The sequence below is a fragment of the Melanerpes formicivorus genome, unplaced genomic scaffold (genome assembly GCF_026170545.1).
Source record: "Melanerpes formicivorus ecotype bairdi unplaced genomic scaffold, bMelFor1.0.p_v2 SCAF_5, whole genome shotgun sequence".
Taxonomy (NCBI): domain Eukaryota; kingdom Metazoa; phylum Chordata; class Aves; order Piciformes; family Picidae; genus Melanerpes; species Melanerpes formicivorus.
The window spans coordinates 5,308,398-5,327,873 of NW_027142357.1; the positions used below are offsets into that span (position 1 = coordinate 5,308,398).

Here is a 19,476-nt window from a genome sequence, read left to right on the forward strand (position 1 = left end):
AATGTTGTGGAGTTTCCTTCTCTAGACATCTTCAAAACCTTCCTGGATGTGTTCTTGTGGTCCTGCTTTGCAGGAGGGTTGGACTCGATGATCTCTGGAGGTACCTTCCAACCCCTAGCATTCTGTGAAGGATATGAAGGAGTATCAGTGGCTCCAGATATGTGCAGAGCCCAAGTGTGTCAAACACAGGTGTGCTTTTCTTTTCACACAGATTAAGTGTAGTTTCTTTAAATGCAATTGTTTGTGGGATCTGGTCAGCTAAAGATGGTTGCAGCATATGGTTTTCTCTGCCCAGTCTTCAATATCCAGTGCAACTAAACTATGCATCATTTCATATACAGGATCCATTTGTGCTGTCTTTCCTCTCATGTCAGTTTCAAAGGTTACTAAATGGAAAGTCTGCAGTTGGTTTACTCCTATAGCCTCAGTCTGAAATACATTTGCAAAATTACTGATGGCAGAACTGCAGCATCAAAAAAATCTTTGCCCCAGTATTTTAGTGGACAAAGCTAAAAGGAGATCCCCCTGTAGAAAACTGAGCTTGCTTGTAAGCACAGGTAGAAGTGGCCTTGAGTAGTGACTAACGCTTGAAGTGGGCCTGCAAGAATGCAGCTTGTACTATTATTATTATTTATTATTATTGCTTATTATCAATAATAATTGTTATTAATGGCTATTTAAATTATTTATTATTGGTATTATTGCCATTAAAAGTATCTGTCTCTTTTGTTTTGGCTCACAAAATGCAGAGGATACAAGGGAAGGTTGTGTAGGAGCTGTCTATTACCATCCTCTGAATGCGCCTCTAATACAATTCCCTCTCCCAAATCAGTTTTAAAAAAATACCGTGCCAAATGTGAAATGTCATTACAACCCCCTTGTGGTTAATATATTATTGACAGCAGCAAATTGCAGAGTGGTCTCTCTGGAGTCAAACTGCAGAGTAAATGCTGCTGTTTATTAATGTGTTTGCAGTGCCTCGAGTACCCGAGTGGAGAGGGGCAGCATGGGGAGCGCTTGCTGAGGCCGTCTCTGGTGCTCAGTGCCTGAGCTTTCTGTGCAGCCCAGACTCGGGTTCTGATTGCTGCTAATAGGAAATGTAATCAAGTACTTCGATTTGAAATTGTTCTGGTCTTTTCTGTTAGGTGTATCATGTGGCTGCAGCTTAGCATACAGCTCCTGTTCAAACAAATAAATCCCCGTTAACCAAGCCAAGGCTGGGGGAAGGAGGGTAGGTGGGGGCAGTGTGTGTATGGCAGAAAGAAATCAAATTATTTCAGTATTTCCATCCTTGCACAGAGACCCTTGCCTTTCCTGTAACTCATTTCAGCACCCACCATGCTGCTTCTTTGCTGGAGCAAGATTTTTTTGGGGATGTGAGCACTCCCATATTTTCTTTCCCTAAACTTACTGCACCAGATTTTCTTTGTGTGGATATTTCTTTAGCTCTTGGTCTAAGCAGTTTTCATTCCACGTGGCTGTCATGACCACAGCCATACCAAACGTGACTGCTGCTTCACAGAATCATAGAATTGTTCGGGCTGGAAAAGACCTCCAAGATCATTGAGTCCAACTATCAGCACAACACCACCGTGGCCATTAAACCATGTCCTAAAGTGCCATGTCCAGAAGCTTCCTTAAGGATTTTCTCCAGGAATAATGCAAAGTAATTAGAAGTTTGCAATTAACCACTTTTCTGAATGGGAATTTCCTTTCTGCAGTCTTAGCAGAATTCCCAGCAGGAATACCTTCTGGGCTCCAGTGTATTTATTAGAGAGAGGAGAGGTATTTTGAAAGTTGTTATGATTTTTTGTTCCCCTTGCTCTTCTGTTGAGGAGTTGAAGAGAATCTTGCCTTGCAATTTTCACCAGTGGTTGATTTACTGTTTGATTTTACTGTGTCATTTAGGCTTTCCTTTCTCAAACAAAGGTCAATGGGTTCATATATTCTGTGATAGTTAATAGCCCTACAATTTCAGTAATGTCAATTTGCTGTAGAGCTAGAGAATTTGGGGGGCTGGAGGAGAAGAGGGAAAACCAAATTATGTAAACAGAACTAAACAATTTTTCCACCCTTCCTTAGTTACTAGAAATTTAACTGAAGTGACACTAAAAAGCCCCAAGTTAGCTCATTTTACTGAAAATCCTTCCTTAGAAGCTATCTCCATGTCAGGCTTTTAGAATACTACTACTTGTTAAAATGACTTAGAGTAAGGGAGGATTTATGGGGAGGGAATTGCTGCTGACTGCCACGATGCTAGTTTTATGTCTCAAAATATTGATTTTAATTAGAAAATTGAATCTTGGGTTTAGAAATTGAAGCTGCTACTCACAAAAGCTCTTACTTCATAGCCTTGAGACTTTTGCAGGGCACTGTGGCAGCCTTGGAGTGGAAAAGTTCAAGTGAAAAAGCAAAAGAACTTCTTTCCTGACACTGAAATTGCCTGTTACAGACTCAAACTAAACTACACCACCCAGTTATCTCAAGTCTTTCATTTCTGCTCACATGTTTCAAGTCCCTAAAACAGAAGAGTTCAGGAACAGCTGGAGTCCTGTGATGTTGCAGTGAATTGGGTCAGAGGCTGGATAAATGTGGAAGAGGGGAGGAGGTGTTTCTTCTTTTTAAAGGTGGGCCAGAGCTTGAGCCTGCAGTAAATAGCTTGTTGGAGCTGTGAGATCATCCTCGTTCTCTCATCGCTGTGCAGAAAGGTCGTACAGTGTGCCAGGGCTTTTTCTGAGCTTTGACATGGGTGAGGAAGAAGGACCTAAGGAAAATGTGATTTCTGGAGAAGGTGCATAGGTTAGTGGTCTTAGATTGCATTTCATTGCTGGAAATGTCCATGTGTTGGGAGTGGTTTGACCCTGGAAGGGTTCAGATGGGGAGAAAGGACATCAAAATCATTGTTAAGGATGCCACCTCTATAGAATCACTGAAGGGAAGGGAGAGAAGGATGAAGAACTGCCAGAACCAGGCTCTTTCCCACCCTATGGGCAGAAGCACGCCAGGTATAAAGTATGGTTGTGATGGGTATGGGTGCTGCAGATCAGCTCTACACCAACCTGCTTCAGTTGGTTTGTATCATGAGTTACTTAAAGGGAGTTTGCAGAGAGTAGAGAGGGTGGTGGTTAAGCAAGTGATATTTCAGCTCAGGGCTTTTTTTGGGTGGTTTTTGGCTGTGTTGCATTGTAGTATGTGTGGTTCCCTTCACTCTGTTAATGTTTCTGCTGGGTGATTCTTCCCACAGGGGCTAATCACACGTTTCTATAAATCACATTAATTTAACTGATTTGCCTAACTGGTGTTCTGCAGTGAGTAGCACGGATGTTCTCCCGTTCTTGGCTGTGTGGTCTTGCTGCATTTGGAAGCAGAACAGAGACATCTGAAAAACATTATTTGGATTATGCATGCTGGAGCATCTAATCTTACCTTTAGGACCTGGTTCCTAAATCACTCTTGTTCTCTCAGCCGGCTGCAGTGAGCATGTGTTGCTTCCCAGCGCGGCACCGCCGGTTGTCGTGCAGCTGAAGCTATTACAATATCACAAGGACAGAGTGAAACAGACCTGGCCCTCAGCCTGAGCTGTAGGTCTCAGTCTAGGTTTGTGCTACATCCTTTTTTTTTTTTAACTTCTTTGCATTATTATGCAAAATAATTGTTTTGTCATTTTAATTATGGCTGGGAATACATAATGTAGAATAAAACCCATCTCTTTGTCCTCATCAGTCACTACTTCTGTCTTTAAGGTCACAAATGGCTGGGCATTGTGCACTTGCATGTCATTCACTTGCCCTGGAAAAGATTTGTAATTGGGTAAGATAATTTACAACACTTTATTTTTTTTTTTTGTCTTTCTTTCTGTGCTTCCAGAGTATGATTTCATCCATTGTAAATAGCACATACTATGCCAATGTGTCAGCAACCAAGTGCCAGGAGTTTGGGAGATGGTACAAAAAGTACAAGAAGATTAAAGGTAAAATATTTATTTATTTATTTATTTATGTGTGACTTTCCAAGTTGCTGAACTTCTGCTGATAGTTTGAGATGATGTAGTTGAAGCAGAAGTGATAATAAGCTGTAATAGTGTTAGTGAATTTGTCTACAAGGAGGGCACATTCACAACAGGTTTGAAAATGCATCTGATGTTTTACAAAGGAGGTTGGTATGAAAATGCAGGGCACTTAAAACATGCTTTAAACATCCCATTGAGCTGTGCTGAGAGTGCAGCCTTGTTTTGAATGAGGCCCAAAAGGTGTTGTTTTGGGGGGGTGGGAAGGAGCAATATTTGTTAACAAAAGCTAAAACCTGTCTTTCTAGGACACACCCTTGCTCTCTGTGTTTAGTACTGTGAAGTGTACAGGCGTTCCTGCCCTGTTTTGTCACTTGGAATCTAGATACCAGTGGAGGATTTTGCCTCTCTCTGATAGGAGGCACTGCTAAATAAGAAGATGCTTCACCCTCTGAGGTTGAGATGAAAATAGCCCCTTGCTTGTATCTTTTCTACAATGATATTAGATGAGTTGGTTAGCAGTGAATGCCTGAGGCAGTGAAATTACTCTGTGTAAATTCATCCCACTCTCACCACTGCAATGTCTGATCACCCTGTAATAGTACATGAAGCGATGTGACAAGCATCCACCACAAGCAGGCTGTTCTTCTATTCATCCTTTCCTTTGGGAAGGGATTTACCAGTGTACTGAACCATTTATTTTGGTAGATTTTTTTGTTGTTTAAAAACGCACATGTGCTTTGAGCAGGAGTTTGGGGTTAGTCAAAAGCTTTTTCCACAGTACCAGCTGGCCTTTCTCTCTTGAATGTCCATCAGCACTTGGAGATCAGCTTCATGCTGTGAAAGGTTCCTTCTTGGTTTTTCTCTCTGTTGCACCACTGAAGGGAAGAATCGTTGTCTGAATGAAGGCAGAGGCTGTTTTTATGATGTCTGTCCATGATCTTCTCAGTGGTCAGGAAAGTCATAGCAGGATTCCTAGGTGTTATGCAGAAATAGAGGAATGTCCTGTCATTCTCAAGAAGCTGCTGTGTTTTTAGTCACATGAAGATCAGCACCTTTCAAAAGGAATCTGCTGCCTTCTCTTAGAAAGCTGGCCTGCATGAACTGTGAAAAGTTGTTCAGTTGCCATAGGACAGGATAGAAATCTACATCATAACACCATAAAGATCTGCTGCTGGAGTTAGGAACACATGGAACAACATTGCATAAAACATCAGAACAAGTTCTGAGGCATCTGGTTCTCCTCCCTGTGTCTGGCTTGTGTGGAGCACACCTGTGAGACACTTAGGCTTGGGCTCTGCTGGGATTATGTTTTCACCAGGGGGGAAAAAAATAGAAAAGAATGTTTTATGGTAAAATTGTTTGTGTCTAGAAGGAAGTGGGCTAACAATGCAGGTGTGGAAAGGGAGGTGTTGCTTTTCAGCTACCAAAATGATTTAGGCTTGAAGCAAAAATGTTGGACATTTTTAGTGTGTGGTAACCCTGGTGCTAAATAAACTGGATAGCTTCTTCTCTGTATGTTGCCATTGTGTGCTTCAGAAGTGTTTCTTTTCTCTAAGTGGTATCTCTTCAGAAAAAAAAAATATTTGAAGTGCTCTAATGTGTCCTCTGGGTGAAAAACAATCACAGGACACAAACAGCTTCAAGGTCAGCACCGTTGGTTTTTACTTGCCGTTCTAGGAAAACAGAGATGGGCTTTTCTTCTTTCCCCCCCACCCCTTCTTTTTTTTCCAAACTGGGCAAGGGTGCTACTTGGAGAGGTACTGGAAGCCCTTATCTGTAGTGTTCTTAGCTGTAGAGATGCCACTACCGCTCCTGAGTGTTTCTAGCAAACTGCTGTCTTCAGCTTTCTTCCATTCTTAGAGCTCTGAATTCTTTAAGCTCTTACTTTTTGACATAGTAAGTGCACAGTTAAGTTGTGAAGTACAGCAAAAGCAGAATGAGACCTCAATCAAGAGGTCAAGGAACCAAACCTGAAGAGTTTGCCAGCTAACTCTATATCGGTGCTACTCAAAGAGACACAGGCAGTCGTTGCTGTTCGGAAGTGTGTGTGTTAGTAGGAGGAGAAGAAGTAAGGTTAAGGTATGTGTGAAGTAAACACAAGCTGCTGTAAAGCAGTTCAAGTAGTGTTGATTCATCAGCCATATGAGTGGGATAGAAAACAAAGCGACTGTGGCAGATACAGTGGTGCATGGAGAATAAACACCCATGCAACTTTAGGGCAGTAATCTAAAACCCCTGGAAGCAGGAATGCTTCTGCACTTTAGGTGCTTACAATTTCTCATCATCTTTGTTTTCATGATATTTTGTTTCTTTACTGTAGCCAGATAGTTCCTACAGGACAGCTCAGTTAGTGTGCAGAATCAGTGACTTAGTTATGTGCTTAAGTCATTACATACTCCTTTAATGGGTAGAAGGGTGCAGCAAGCAAAGTGTGTTCAGAAGGTCTAGGGAGGTTTTCCTCCCTATCCATTCTTCCCTGTTGAGACCTCACCTGGAATACTGTGTCCAGTTTAGGGCTCCCCAGGTCAAGAGAGAGGCCAGCAGAGAGCTACAAGAGTGATTGGGGGACTTGAACATCTCTCCTGTGAAGAAAGACTGAGAGACTGGGGACTGGAGAAGAGAAGGCTGAGAGAGGATCTGATTAATATGTATAAATATCTGAGGGGTTGGTGTCAGGATGAAGATGCCAGCCTCCTTTTTGTGGTGTCCAGTGATAGGACAAAGAGCAGCAGGTACAATCTGCAAGACAGGAGGTTTCACCTCAACATGAGGAGACACTTCTTTGTGGTGAAGAAGCTTGAGCCCTCGAGCAGGCTGCCCAGAGAGGTGATGGAGACTTTCAAAACCCACTTGGATGCATTCCTGTGTGGCCTGCCCTAACTGATCCTGCTTTGGACTAGATGATCTCTAGAGCTCCCTTCCAACCCCTAGCCCTGTGATTCTGTAACAGTAATGAAACCCTGACTTTTATTTTCCATGCAGGTGAATGGATGATGCAGCAGTTCCTTTTTTTTGGGTTGTATTCTGGAGAGACTACATAAAGTTACAATTTAGTCTTTGGGACCAGCACCCATAGCAGTGAGCAACTGGAGAGCTGGTTATTAGAAAGTAAAAGCCAAAACCCATTCACAGGAGCTGTGGTAAATGCAAAATAGGAAGGGGCTTCGAACTGACTTTATTGACGTCTCAAACTAAACGTAGCCTACAGTGTTAAATGTGTTTCCTATTATCTGCTAATGTCTGTTTTAATAAAACAGTGGGAACTAAATTGTTGCTTCTTAATCAAAACCATGATTTCCTAAACATAAGCTGTGTGATTCTGTTACAAATTGCCACATATAGATCTCCTCGGTCAAACGTTTTTCCTTTCTCATAGGAATAAATAAACAGTAAAATAATGATAGGCTCTGGAAGATCAAAGTAATTACAACTGAAGCCAGGCAAAACCAAAAAGTGCTCTGGAAACAAAAAAAAGATAAAATAAAAGAAAAAAGCATCAGGTTGCTGAGAATATAGTTAATGTTTAAAAAAATATAAGAAAGCGAACAATCAATAATTTGATATCATTCACAACAGATGTAAAAGCTGTACACAAATGGAATCGTATCAGATCTCAAGTAAACAAGCTCAGGGTGTGCTCTGAACTCACTTTGTAATTTGGAGAAGTTTGGGGTTAGTTCAGCTCAGCAAGGCAACTTAGTCTTGTGGCAGCATGATGCTAGAGCACATTTCTGCTGGAATTTCTCCTCCTGTCCTGCCCCAGCCCCTTGAGGTTTGAAGACATTCACAGTTTACTCAGTAGCATGAGAACTAGCTGTTGTGAAGCAGGAGGCACTTGATCTCCTCCTGGCTCTCAGCCTGCCTCTTGTGAGCTTACAGCAGGTTGTCCACTCCTTCAATCTCCTTGGGACACATCTGCAATTGAAGGAGAGCTTGTATTAACACAGTTCCTAAGGAAAATGTGCAGTGGGTGGGAAACAAAGCTTACTGTTCTTCTGTGAACTTTCCCTTCCTTTCATGGGTGCCTGTAACTATTTGGGGAGCTAATTAAGCTATAGAGCTTTGTGAGTTTCTTCAGAATATGCACTGTGAATTACTTTAATGTTCATAGAATCACAGAATTGACAGGGTTGGAAGGGACTTCAAAGATTATCTAGTTCCAACCCCCCTGCTATGGGCAGGGACACTTTCACCAAATCAGGTTGCCAGGAGCCACATCCAGTATCGCCTTAAAAACATCCGGGGATGGGGTTTCCACCACCTCCCTGGGCAACCTGTTCCAGTGTCTCGCCACCCTCATGGTGAAGACCTTCTTCCTGATGTCTAATCAAAATCTCCCCTTCTCTAGTTTGAATCTATTCCCCCTCGTCCTATCACTACCCAACACCCTAGAAAGTCCCTCACCAACTTTCTTGTAGGCCCCCTTCAGATACTGGAAGCCCACAATAAGGTCTCCTCGGAGCTTTCTCCTCTCCAGACTGAACAACCCCAACTCATTCAGCATGACCTCATAGGAGAGGTGCCCCAGCCCTCTGATCATCCTTGTGGCCCTTCTCTGGACATGTTCCAGCGTGTCCAGATCCTTCTTGTAACAGGAGCTCCAGAACTGGATGCAGTACTCCAGGTGGGGTCTCACCAGAGCTGAGTAGAGGGGGAGAACCACCTCCCTCGACCTGCTGGCCACGCTTCCCTTTGTGCAGCCCAGGATATGATTGGCTTTCTGGGCTGCAAGTGCAGATTGATGCTTAGTGCTCATATTGAGCTTCTTATCTACCAGAACCTCCAAGTCCTTTTCTTTAGGGCTGCTCTCAAACCAGTCACTGCCCAGCCTATATTGCTGCCTGGAATTGCCCTGACCCAGGTGCAGGACGCTGCACTTGGTCTTGTTGAACGTCATGTGAAGACTTAAATTCTACCTTCCAAATTTTCCCTCCTTTTGAAGGATTGCAAGGTGTTTTAATGTGCAGTTGTGCATATGTGGTGGGCTTTAAGTGTGTTTAAAGTTACTTGAACAAGGAATTAGAGTGCTTCTTTTTAATAAAGGTTTCCTATTACGTTATGGCAGCAATAGAGCAATGGCTTAGTCCAGAGGTGCTCCAGTTCCTTCTCTCCTGCCCTGTCCCATGGGGATGCTGCTCTCACTGAGAACTGCCATCTGGTTTCTCTAGATGCTGAACTTGCTGAAGCTGGGAGGAGGTATTCAATGTAGCTGAAATGCAGGATTTGAATAACTACTTTGAAAAGGCTTGTATTGGGTCCTAATTTGATTACCAAATAGGTGCACAAATAAAAACAAGGCTTTTTTAAGGAACTGTATCATAAGTAACTCTGTATGTGGAGAGAAATATTTCAGCACTTTGCCATGCAACTCGGATCACTGTCAAGGGATAAAACTTGCAGGAGTTACCCACTCATTGCCCAGTGTTTTGGGTTCGTAGCATTTGGAATATTTTTTAGCTCTTTCTCAATAGATATTTCAGTTCCAAGTGTCATGCTTTCTATTTTCATCGGGAGGACTAACACTGTATCAAACTGCTTTCACAACTGAAGCTCTCGACTGGTGTGAATTTTTTATTTTCTGCCTGATGACACAGCTTAGCTTGGTGGGAGGGAGTTGGGATGGCAGAGGGCAGAAAAATACATTGTGAACTTAAAAATAAAAAGACATATTTTCTTTGTCTACTTATTAAGAACATCTCATCTTTGCTCCTGCCACCAGTGGCTGTCAAAATAGAGCTCTCTGTGGACGTGAGCTTTGAGACTGCAACCATTGTACAGTGGTTTTTTTTTTTTGTGGAATGAGGAGGCTTCTCAGTTTAAAGGAGGAGGGCTCACTTATTTGTTTCTACAGATCAGGAATGCAAGAAAAAAGCTTTCATAGCTTCCTTAAATCGAGAGTCTGCTTTGGCTGCTCTTTGCTTTTTCCATTATTACTGATTGTTGTTTGTTACTGTTCTGTTCTTGAAAGTGTGTTTGATTACTTCCCATGACCAATAGACACAGCAGTCTGTTTTCATCTTCTAGAGACTGTTGTAGGTTGAGAGAGATTGGACATGGGATTCAAAAGGATTCCCAGTTTTCCTGTTTCTAGGCTGAAGGAACCTAGGACTGCAGCAACATATTAGTGCCAGTGTGAGTCTGGAGAAATTGGTCGTCATGTGCTTTGAGGAATGGTTTGTAATTGTTCCTCTGAAGCAGATGTTGAGGAAGCCCCAGGAAAAGGCACACCAGATCTTTCTCAAGAAGTGTTTTCAACTTTTAGAAATACCCTATTTACTGATATGTGCTTGTGTGTCTCTCTATGTAAACAGAGGGGGGGTGTGTGTGTGTGCATGTGTATATATGCATATAGAGATCTTGACCTTTTGCCATTTAAACTAGCAGATTGAGGCAGAAATATTCAGATTTTTAAGAAGAGATCACTTCACACTATGTTTGGATATTAGCTGCAGCTCTGGCACTAAACCAGCTAGGGTCATTCAGGTCAGCTCTGTGGCTCTTAACATTACTGTAATTTTTCCTTTGCTTACTTTTACGCTCCTGACTGTGTATTTATTTCACTAAAAATAGGACTTTCCTCACTTTCTTAAGGAAAAAGGGAAGAAAATAACATCATGTGCAGACAAGCACATCAGCATCTAGATGACACAGATGACCTGAAGATCATCTGTGACTCAGATCTCTTAGCATGTGGATTGCTGTGCTGTTTTGTGAGGAGGGCAGTTCATTTGCATTAATTGTTAGGAAGAAGTGGCAGCTCTCTTTAAGTTACAAGTTGTCAAGAACCAGCAAGAGTTATAGACCCCTTGGCTGCTGTTTTCCACACCCACATTAGCATTCTGTGTTTCAGTGTTGTCTCTAATGCCAAGTGCCAGACTAAGGAACTTCTGCATGTGTATTGTTAAGAAACTATTTACCCACTGCAGTGTGTTCCAGGAGCTTTATGAGTTGTAGCCCTCTTGGCTATTCCCCTCTGTAAAGAGAATTCAAACAGTCTTTGGGGTTGCTTTGGTTTTCTTATGTAGGCTTAACTTTTAACCTGAATAAATGCATATATGAATGTCAGCTTTTCAGGGTGTTTTCCATACCTTCTGGCTCTTTTGAAGCTCTTAGTAGTACAAATGTGGCAGCAGAAAGTGTGTGACTAGCTGAATGTCCTCTCCTGTGTGTACATAAAGCTAGAGCTGCAGTCATTGCAGCTTCAAGCAAGATAGGTCAGAACAATAAAGGTTGGAAGCTTTTCTGTGGAGAGACTGCCTAGCCATTTGTCCCATTACACCTGTTATAACTGATAGATGCTGACCAGACCTACTCAAATCATGTCATTCAGCTTTATGGTTTTAGAATGCCTCCTGTTCCAAGTGCAGTGCTTTTCTCAGTGAGAAGCAGCTGCGTGCTGAGGCTGGGTCTTCTCTCTAACCACTTCTGAATTTTTAGTAAAGAATGACCATCTTCATTTTCTAAAACCCAAATACTTATTTTTTTTTAACTGCAGAATCCCCAAAGTGATTTTCCTTCATGTTTAAATATTTGTGTGCTGCCAAGCAATGATATGTTAGCTGCAAGGGAATTTTTTAGAAAGTAAGCATTGGTGGAAGTTAGATTGGAAGAGGAAGAAAATCTGAACTTAGGTACAGGCATGAGATTTCCTGGTGTGAGAGCTGCCATGTGGCTGTCTCTGATCCCATGGATTTCATGGAATACGTAACTGAGAGCAAAACTGAATTGTTCATTCAAAGTACTTAAAGAGTTTGTATACCTGCCTTAATGATGCTTGTGTTCTGCCCCATTCTCTTCACCATCTCTGATGTTATGAGTGAGGAAGCGATGCATCTGTATCTCCTGGAGGGATTGCACAATTGACTGTGTATTCTAAGAGGGTTGCACCTCCCTCTTGGGGTGCCAACAAAAGGTTAGTACTTAAATAGTTGGACAGACTTTGGTCACAGTCTGATGGGAAAGGAGGCATTTTTGTGTGAGATGAAAACATCAGTCTATCTAAACCAGTGCTGTCTGTTTCTATCAGTTCTGTGTAATATTTGCCCTGCTGCTTCATTTCCCCTTCTCCTGCATTACACCTGCATTCCTGCATTACACCAGGTGTTCACTAAAGCACCTTTAACACCAGCAGAATCTGATATATCCTGTTTACAGAAGATGAACATTGAAGAAGTTCATACTTCTCAGGGCCCTCTTGAACCTGTACAGTAACCCAAAATAAGATCATAGGTTAAATTCTTCTCTTCTGACAAGTGTCTCTGGAAGCAGTGCAGTCCAGGGACACCTTTTTCTGTGGGAAGAATATGACTTGCTATGTTTTAAGCAGAACTGGCAGGAGACACGTTTGCATCTCTGCGTCCCAAGGAATGACTTGGAGCTAGTCTTTAGGGTAGGGGAAGGATAAGGTTGTGCCTGTAATCAATCAGCAGTTTTAGTACACTCTGCTCTTTTCACCTGAACTGGTGATGATCCAAGACCCACTTCCAATAGTATTTCTTAGAATACAGAAATGGTGATTTGTTCTGTGGTGAGAGCAGCAGAAGGAAGAACTGACAATGGCCTTTCCTGTCTGTTTTCCATTAGGCTTGGATAAAGGCCTTTGCTACCCACAGCTAGCAGCCAAACAGTTTTTCTATGTGCTCTCTAGCTGGTTTGAGGTTATTTAGTATCCTGCAGGAGCAGTGGAAGAAAAAGGTTTTAAAAGTTACAACTTTTTATCAAGTCCTGACTCCAGTCAGCCTGCTTTTTCTCCAGCTGTCACTGCAGGAACAAATGTGCCAGGCAGAGTTCAGACAGTGAATGTCTTGGGGTAAATATGAAGATTAGATGTAGAAGGAAAATGAGATTCCTCAGAGCAGCCCTTTGCACTGAAGTGGTTAAGTGTGCTGTGATTAAAAGAAATAAGTAATTATCCTAATTATAGATGAAAAGAAACAGAACTACCACTTTAAAAGCACCTCCTGTGCTCTGGAGTAGTTGTTATTTACATAGTGGTAGTTCATAATTGTGTATAGCATAGGCAAGAGGGCACCTCTTGGTGTGGTGCCACAGTCCTGTCTCTCTCAGGAGAGTGCTTTGTCCCCCAAAGTATGGCTCCGATGTTCAGGCCTTGCTCCAGTGAGTAGGATGGTGCTAAGCCAGAAGAAATCGTGAGAACCTTTTTATCTTAAGTTTAGTGCAGGGCATGCTGAAGTTCACAGAGCTCTCCCTGCTTGGCTGTGGCTTTTATGATCACCAGGTTTTAAATAATAAATACAACAAAGCAGCAAACTCTAAAGCAGTGAAGAACAGCCCTGGGTGGTGACATCCTGTCACAATTGAAGCGTGGCGGTTCTGCTGGCTAATAGCTTATTACAAAATGTTTCTTTACCAGCCTCTTCCTATGTGGGGCAAAGTGCCCATGTGCCTGTGGGACTGAAAAGTCCAAGACTTGCTGGGTCATGGGGGTTGGGAGGCTGTGAAGCTCTTGCTGTCCATTGCTGTGCGGAGGAATTTGGTTTCCAGTGCTGTCACTCAATTCAGTGCTGCTCATAAACCCTACACACCCTACAGGCTGTTTGTCAGAATGTTCCTAGTAACAGCTCAGTGAAAATAAAGGGTGAGGGGAAGAAAAGGTGGAGGAATGCATTTTATTTTAAATCTTTTGAGCTGGTTTTATTTCAAATGGGAAATTATATGCAGACCACCCCAAGCCATTGTGCTGTGGACCGTGTCAGCTGCTTGACCATGCAGAGAAGATTTGGGTAGAGATTAAGAGCATCACACAGGGGAAGGGTGCACTGAATTCCTTCTGTCCTGTGTCCAGGAAGCTTCTAACCCAGTATAGAGTTGAAATTGACACACGTGGTAATCATTAGAAGAGAAAGGAGCACTGAAATATGACAATTTGCTGGTCCCATTCTGGGGACTATGTCAGTTTCTGACTATCTTGCAAAGGTAGTGATGTCACAGGGGGATATAGGAAAATGAAGTGCTCTGAGAGCTGCTTACTGGACTTAGCACAGTGCCTGGTGGCCAGAACGTTGTATCTGCCTACCTTGGGAATGGCTTCAGGAGGGTGGGTGGCTCTGAAATACAACAACACTTGGTTTAAAAGAGCTCTTCAGGAAAAGAGCTGCAGAATCGTATACCAGGCAGTGGGATGCAGGGAGAAAAGGGAAATGCTGTCATGTCTCTTGCTGTGGTCACACCACAGATGGAGGTGGGTAACAGCCTCCTGGACCAGCTTTTGTTTAAGTAGCACAAGCATTGCTAGCAAAGAGAGTTTATAAGCAGTACTTGAACATAGCACATGTCCATGGAGTCCTTTCCATCCCAGTTTAAGGTCCTGCTGCTCTGTCTTCACTGCTTTGTGTGCTGATATGTTCAAGTACCAGCCAGTTCATACAGGACTACAAGAGCTTGACTTCAGCAGTAGCAAAGCAGGGAAGGACAAGAGAAAGTTTAATGGGGTAGGAACGTGGAAAATGGAGAATGCCAATGGAAAAACCCTGCCTTGGGAAGATCTGAAGCATAACGTTGGTGTCAGAGTAGCTCTGTTGCTCCTGTATCCCTTTTCTTGTAGAGCACTGCCAGAAAGCTGGCTTGTCTCCAGAACAGTGCCAGTCTCCATCCCAGGGCTGTCTCAAGCTTGCTCCAGTGCAGCTCGACAGAGCACTACCAGTCCCTAGTTACCAGAGAACAACAGGGAATCAGATAGGGGCAATGTGTAAGAGAAGGAAAGAGTCTTGAGGAGTTGAGTAATGCACATTTTTTCCATCCAGCGTAACTGTGAATGGTAACCTTTTATTATTGAAGGGGCTGAAGTGACTAGAATCTGGTTTGTTTATGGGCAGTGTGTGCATGGCTGGATAGGCTAACGTGATTGCAAAAGGAAACTGATAATAAGGGAAAAACACACCGATGGAAGGGAGTCAGGTGATGGCTCTGTAATTGTAATTCCAAGTAGCGCTGCAGAGATTAACAGCCTGGCAGCCTTTTCATCTTAAACTTTATTTTTATAGGGCTTTATAACTTGGCACTGAAGTCAGAAGTGGGTGGAAACTTGGCAAGTGTGGTTCAGCCCAGAAAGTGAATGTTATTTATATTTATTTCTCACCAAGTTTTCAAAAACACTTGGTTACTGTTTTTGTGTTCTAACAAGTAGTAATTTGTTGGTTTCAGTGACTTATTCTCTGTGTATTTTTTAAACTACAAAATACTTCAGAACTTATTTCAGCTCTTCCAAAGCTCCTAGTGGAAGGTCTCTAGATTTCTAAGGGTGTAAATAAAGACTAAAAGGAGTCCTTATGCTATTTCCCTGTAGCAGGATGCTCCAGGTATTTCATGTACACTGAGCAACACCTTTGTTCCATTTACATTGATTAATTCCTGATGGCCAAGCAGCTACTGGACCTCTGGAAGGATTCCATTGGATTTTGTTGGCAGCTCTGTGTTTAATGGCATTGCTCAGGTGCAGACTAACAGCAGAGGGGCTGAGAAGGCAACAGTTGGTACGGCCACATGGATTCACAGTCTATGTTTCGACCACAGAACATGGCCTGGGGCGGTGATGGAGCAGCCCCTCTTCCCCTGTCCCCACATGTGACATCTCTGTATCGATGCCAGGCCTGTCCCTGGTGTTAATACTACTCCTACTTCATACTTCACTGTTGAAGTGTGTCCACAGGAGAGCCACAAAGATGACCAATGTGCTGGAGCAGCTCTGCTATGAGGATAGGTGGAGGGAGCTGGGGTTGCTCAGCCTAGAGAAGAGAGGATTCCAGGGGGACCTTATAGCTGCCTTCCCATACCTGAAGGAAGCTTACAGGAAGGCTGGAGAGGGTCTTTTCATAAGGGTGCCTTGTAATAGGACAAGGGGGAATGGTTTTAAGGTGAGGGAGAGTAGGTCTAGACTGGATGTTAGGAAGAAGTTCTTCAGCAGGAGGGTGCTGAGACTCTGGAACAGGTTGCCCAGGGAGGTTGTGGATGCTTCCTCACTGAAGGTGTTCAAGGCCAGGCTGAATGAGGCCTTGAGCAGCCAAGTCTAGTTGAGAGGCATCTCTGCCCATGGCAGGGAGGTTGGAGTAGATGATCTCTAAGGTCCCTTCCAACCTAAGCCGTTCTATGATTTCATGGCTAGCTAGAGAGTGGTGGTGTGGAGCTTTCTGTACCTGATGGTCAGGGAGGCCTGCTGATGTCATGAGGTTCAGCATTTGAGTTGGATTTTGGCATTTCTGGCAAAGTGGAATGCCGCATCCTTTCTCGCACCCTCTGAGCAATAAAGCAAAACTGATCATTTGATGACATGTGTTTGTGCACTGCACAGTAGCTGGAACCTACTGCACAAATAAGCACTTACTTAGACGATCATTGGCTTTTGTGGTGAAATGGGTCTAATATTTCCCTTAGAAATGCTTTTTTTGTTTGTTTGTTTTCAAAGGTGGGGGGGGGGGGGGGGGGTAAGCGTTTTCCTTTACAGGAATGGGAAGAGTTAAAATTTCTTACAGGAAAATCCTGGTACTAATTCAACTAGTTGTAAAATTCAGTACTTGTGACGTTCTGGAGTGGCAGGCAGCTCTAAAGTTAGTAACTGTGTGTTTGTGTGTGTTCAGGGCATGACTCCCTCCCCAGTAAGAACTCGGAGCTCTCTGCCTGAGGTTAACTCTGGGAGGTGAAAAGCCCCAGCTTTTTATTTAGAAGGAAACAGAAGTAGTCATCAGTAAACTGTCATCCTGAGAATTAACTGTGTAAAGCTTCAAAGCTTTATATATAGATGAAGTTTTTAAAGAGTTCAAAGCCTTGTACAGTTGTTAATCATTATACAAGTATTACTGCATTTATGGAATAAATCCTCTCTGCTTATTTGCTGAGAGCAGTACCAGATGAGCTGGTGGTTTTCTGCTTGTGTGATATGTGGCCCTGAACACTTTCATAGCAGATCAATATACAAATGTCTGTCCAACTGCATTGAGTGAATCACACGGAATCTGCAGCCTACTGTACAATGGCCTCTGATTACTTAAAATTATAGAAGAGTTACTTACATACTTGTAAGCTTTAGTTTGAAAAAGAGGAGGCTCTACAACTACCTAAAACTACACTGCAGAGAGGCAGGTGCTGGGCTCTTCTCACAGGTAATTAGTGATAGAACGAGAGGGAATGTCCTCAAGCTGCAGCTGGGTAGGTTTAGACTGGACATCAGGAAAGAATTTGTCACAGCAAGAGTGGTCAGGTATTGGAATGTGCTGCCCAGGGAGGTGGTTGAGTCACCAACCCCGGATGTGTTTAAAGGTGGTTTGGATGTGGTGCCTGGGGATATGGTTTAGGGGTGAACCTTGTAGAGTAGGGTTGCTGGTTTGATCCAGTGATCCTGAGGGTTTTTTCCAACCTGAATGTTTCTGTGATTTATTTCACAGATTCATAGAATCATAGATTCATAGGATGGTTTGGCTGGCAAGGGACCTTGAAGATCATCTAGCTCAAATCCCCCTACCATGGGCAAGGATACCTTCCACTACCAGCTTGCTCAAGGTCTCATCCAACCTAGCCTTAGACACCTCCAGGGATGGGGCATCCACAACCTCCCTGGGCAACCAGTTCCTAATTCAAATACAACTTTCAGGGGGAATTTTGTAATAGTGTATTTAGTTTTGCAGTTGCATGGAAAGATGTTGGAAGTTGCTGACTTAAGGTATTGGATATTGCTGACATAAGTAGTGTAATTGCCAATATGTACCAGTATATACACTTAGTCTCTATGTTATTTTGTGCAGTATGTTGGGTTTTGGTAGCATGGTGTCACTTAGGGATCATGGGGTGTTGCACCAAAAGTGGGGTGTTTTTTGAAGCCACTTTCTTTAAGGTGAGCATTTGTGCAGAGATGTTTCTGAGCAGACTCACAGCAACGAGGCTTTGGAAATAGGAATCACTGCATCATTCAGGGATTCTGAAACACTGACCCCTTTCCAAAGTTACTCAGTTTGCTGTGACAGCTTCAAAAGTTAGTGATGGTGTAAAGGGAAATGTCCCAGCAGGGAATGAGACTGGAGAGGATATCTGCTACTGGTTTAATAAAGAGGCTTCTTGAGCAGTGGGTGATGCCTGAGAAGTCCAAAAGAATGTTAGTTACTGTTGTTGCTTTTACTTTGTTCTATTTTTGCTTGTGTTTGTATCTGTGAAGTTTTTATGCAAGTGTAGATTTGCAAAGTAAAGCAAAGTGCTGCCTGGCAGTCACCTGCAGTAACCCTTCCCTAGCAGTCCTTTTGTAAGTGCAGACCGAAATGACAGCAAACTGCTTTTTTTCTTTTAACAGTGGAAAGAGGGGAAAGAGAAAACCTTTCAGACTATTGTGTTCTTGGTCAACGTCCCATGCACTTACCAAATATCAACCAGCTGGCAACCTTGGGAAAAACAAACGAACAGTCTCCTCATGGCCAGATTCACCACAGCACTCCAATCCGAAACCAAGTGCCAACGATGCAGACAATGATAAACCCTGGGCTCCTGTCTCCTCAGCTCAGTCCACAGCTGGTGAGGCAGCAGATAGCAATGGCCCATCTGATAAACCAGCAGATTGCTGTCAGCCGGCTATTGGCTCACCAGCACCCACAAGCTATCAACCAGCAGTTCTTGAATCATCCGCCCATCCCTAGAGCCGTCAAACCGGAGCCGTCAAATTCATCAGTGGAAGTCTCTCCAGATATTTACCAGCAAGTCAGAGATGAGCTGAAGAGAGCCAGTGTGTCTCAAGCTGTCTTTGCGAGAGTAGCCTTCAATCGCACACAGGTATCGATTTCTGTTCTATAACCAAGATGTTGTGGCTCTGTGGGGCTGTGTGATTGTCGTGGGTCAAAGCAGGTGTGCCATAAGAATAGGTCAGAGCACACTCCCCTTTCCCCCCTCTATCTCTTTATTGGGATTGGATAAGGCTTCCTGGAACAGCTGGGTGTTTGCATTGGGTCACCTCTGTGCTGTTACCTGAGCTTTCTTCTCTAGTAGTGACTCTGTTCTCCTGAATTCTCTGAGTTGTTCTCTGTGGTTATCAGCCTCCACAGCTGCCCCTGCCTGATGGCCAGGAAGAGGTAACAAGAGATTGTGAGGGTCAGAGGTGTCTGTGGGCTTCTGTAACTTCCTCATTTGCTTCCTGTGGTACAGCTGATGCCACAACTAGTGCCACAAGTTGATGCTGCAACTAGTGCCAGAGGCTGCTGCCACAAGGATTGTGTAAGACAAGTGTGCATGAACTGAAGGGTGCTTGCTGGGAGAGATGCTGTGATTTGCAGCAGGTGGTGTTTGCTTTTGTAGCTCTGACAGGGGTCCTCACTACCTATTGAAATGCAGATGTTGGAAGGACTAAATGGCAGCATCAGCTTAAGCTTGGCACCCAGAGAACCCAGGGTGGACATGTGTTCAGGAAGACAAGGCCGTTCACATGTATCCTGCTGCCATTCAAGGCATGCAAAATGTGATCTCTCAGCTCTGATAAT

At 43.4% G+C, this 19,476-nt stretch overlaps 1 protein-coding gene across 1 annotated transcript in view; it reads left to right on the top strand.

Moving 5' to 3' along the window:
- Window positions 1-19,476, top strand: part of SATB2 (SATB homeobox 2) — a 139,331-nt gene that overhangs the window by 64,851 nt on the left and 55,004 nt on the right. Inside the window, exons 6-7 of the mRNA XM_068137944.1 lie at window positions 3,868-3,970; window positions 18,303-18,775. Of these exons, the coding sequence (XP_067994045.1) occupies window positions 3,868-3,970; window positions 18,303-18,775 (576 nt within the window). The remainder of the gene's footprint in view (window positions 1-3,867; window positions 3,971-18,302; window positions 18,776-19,476) is intronic.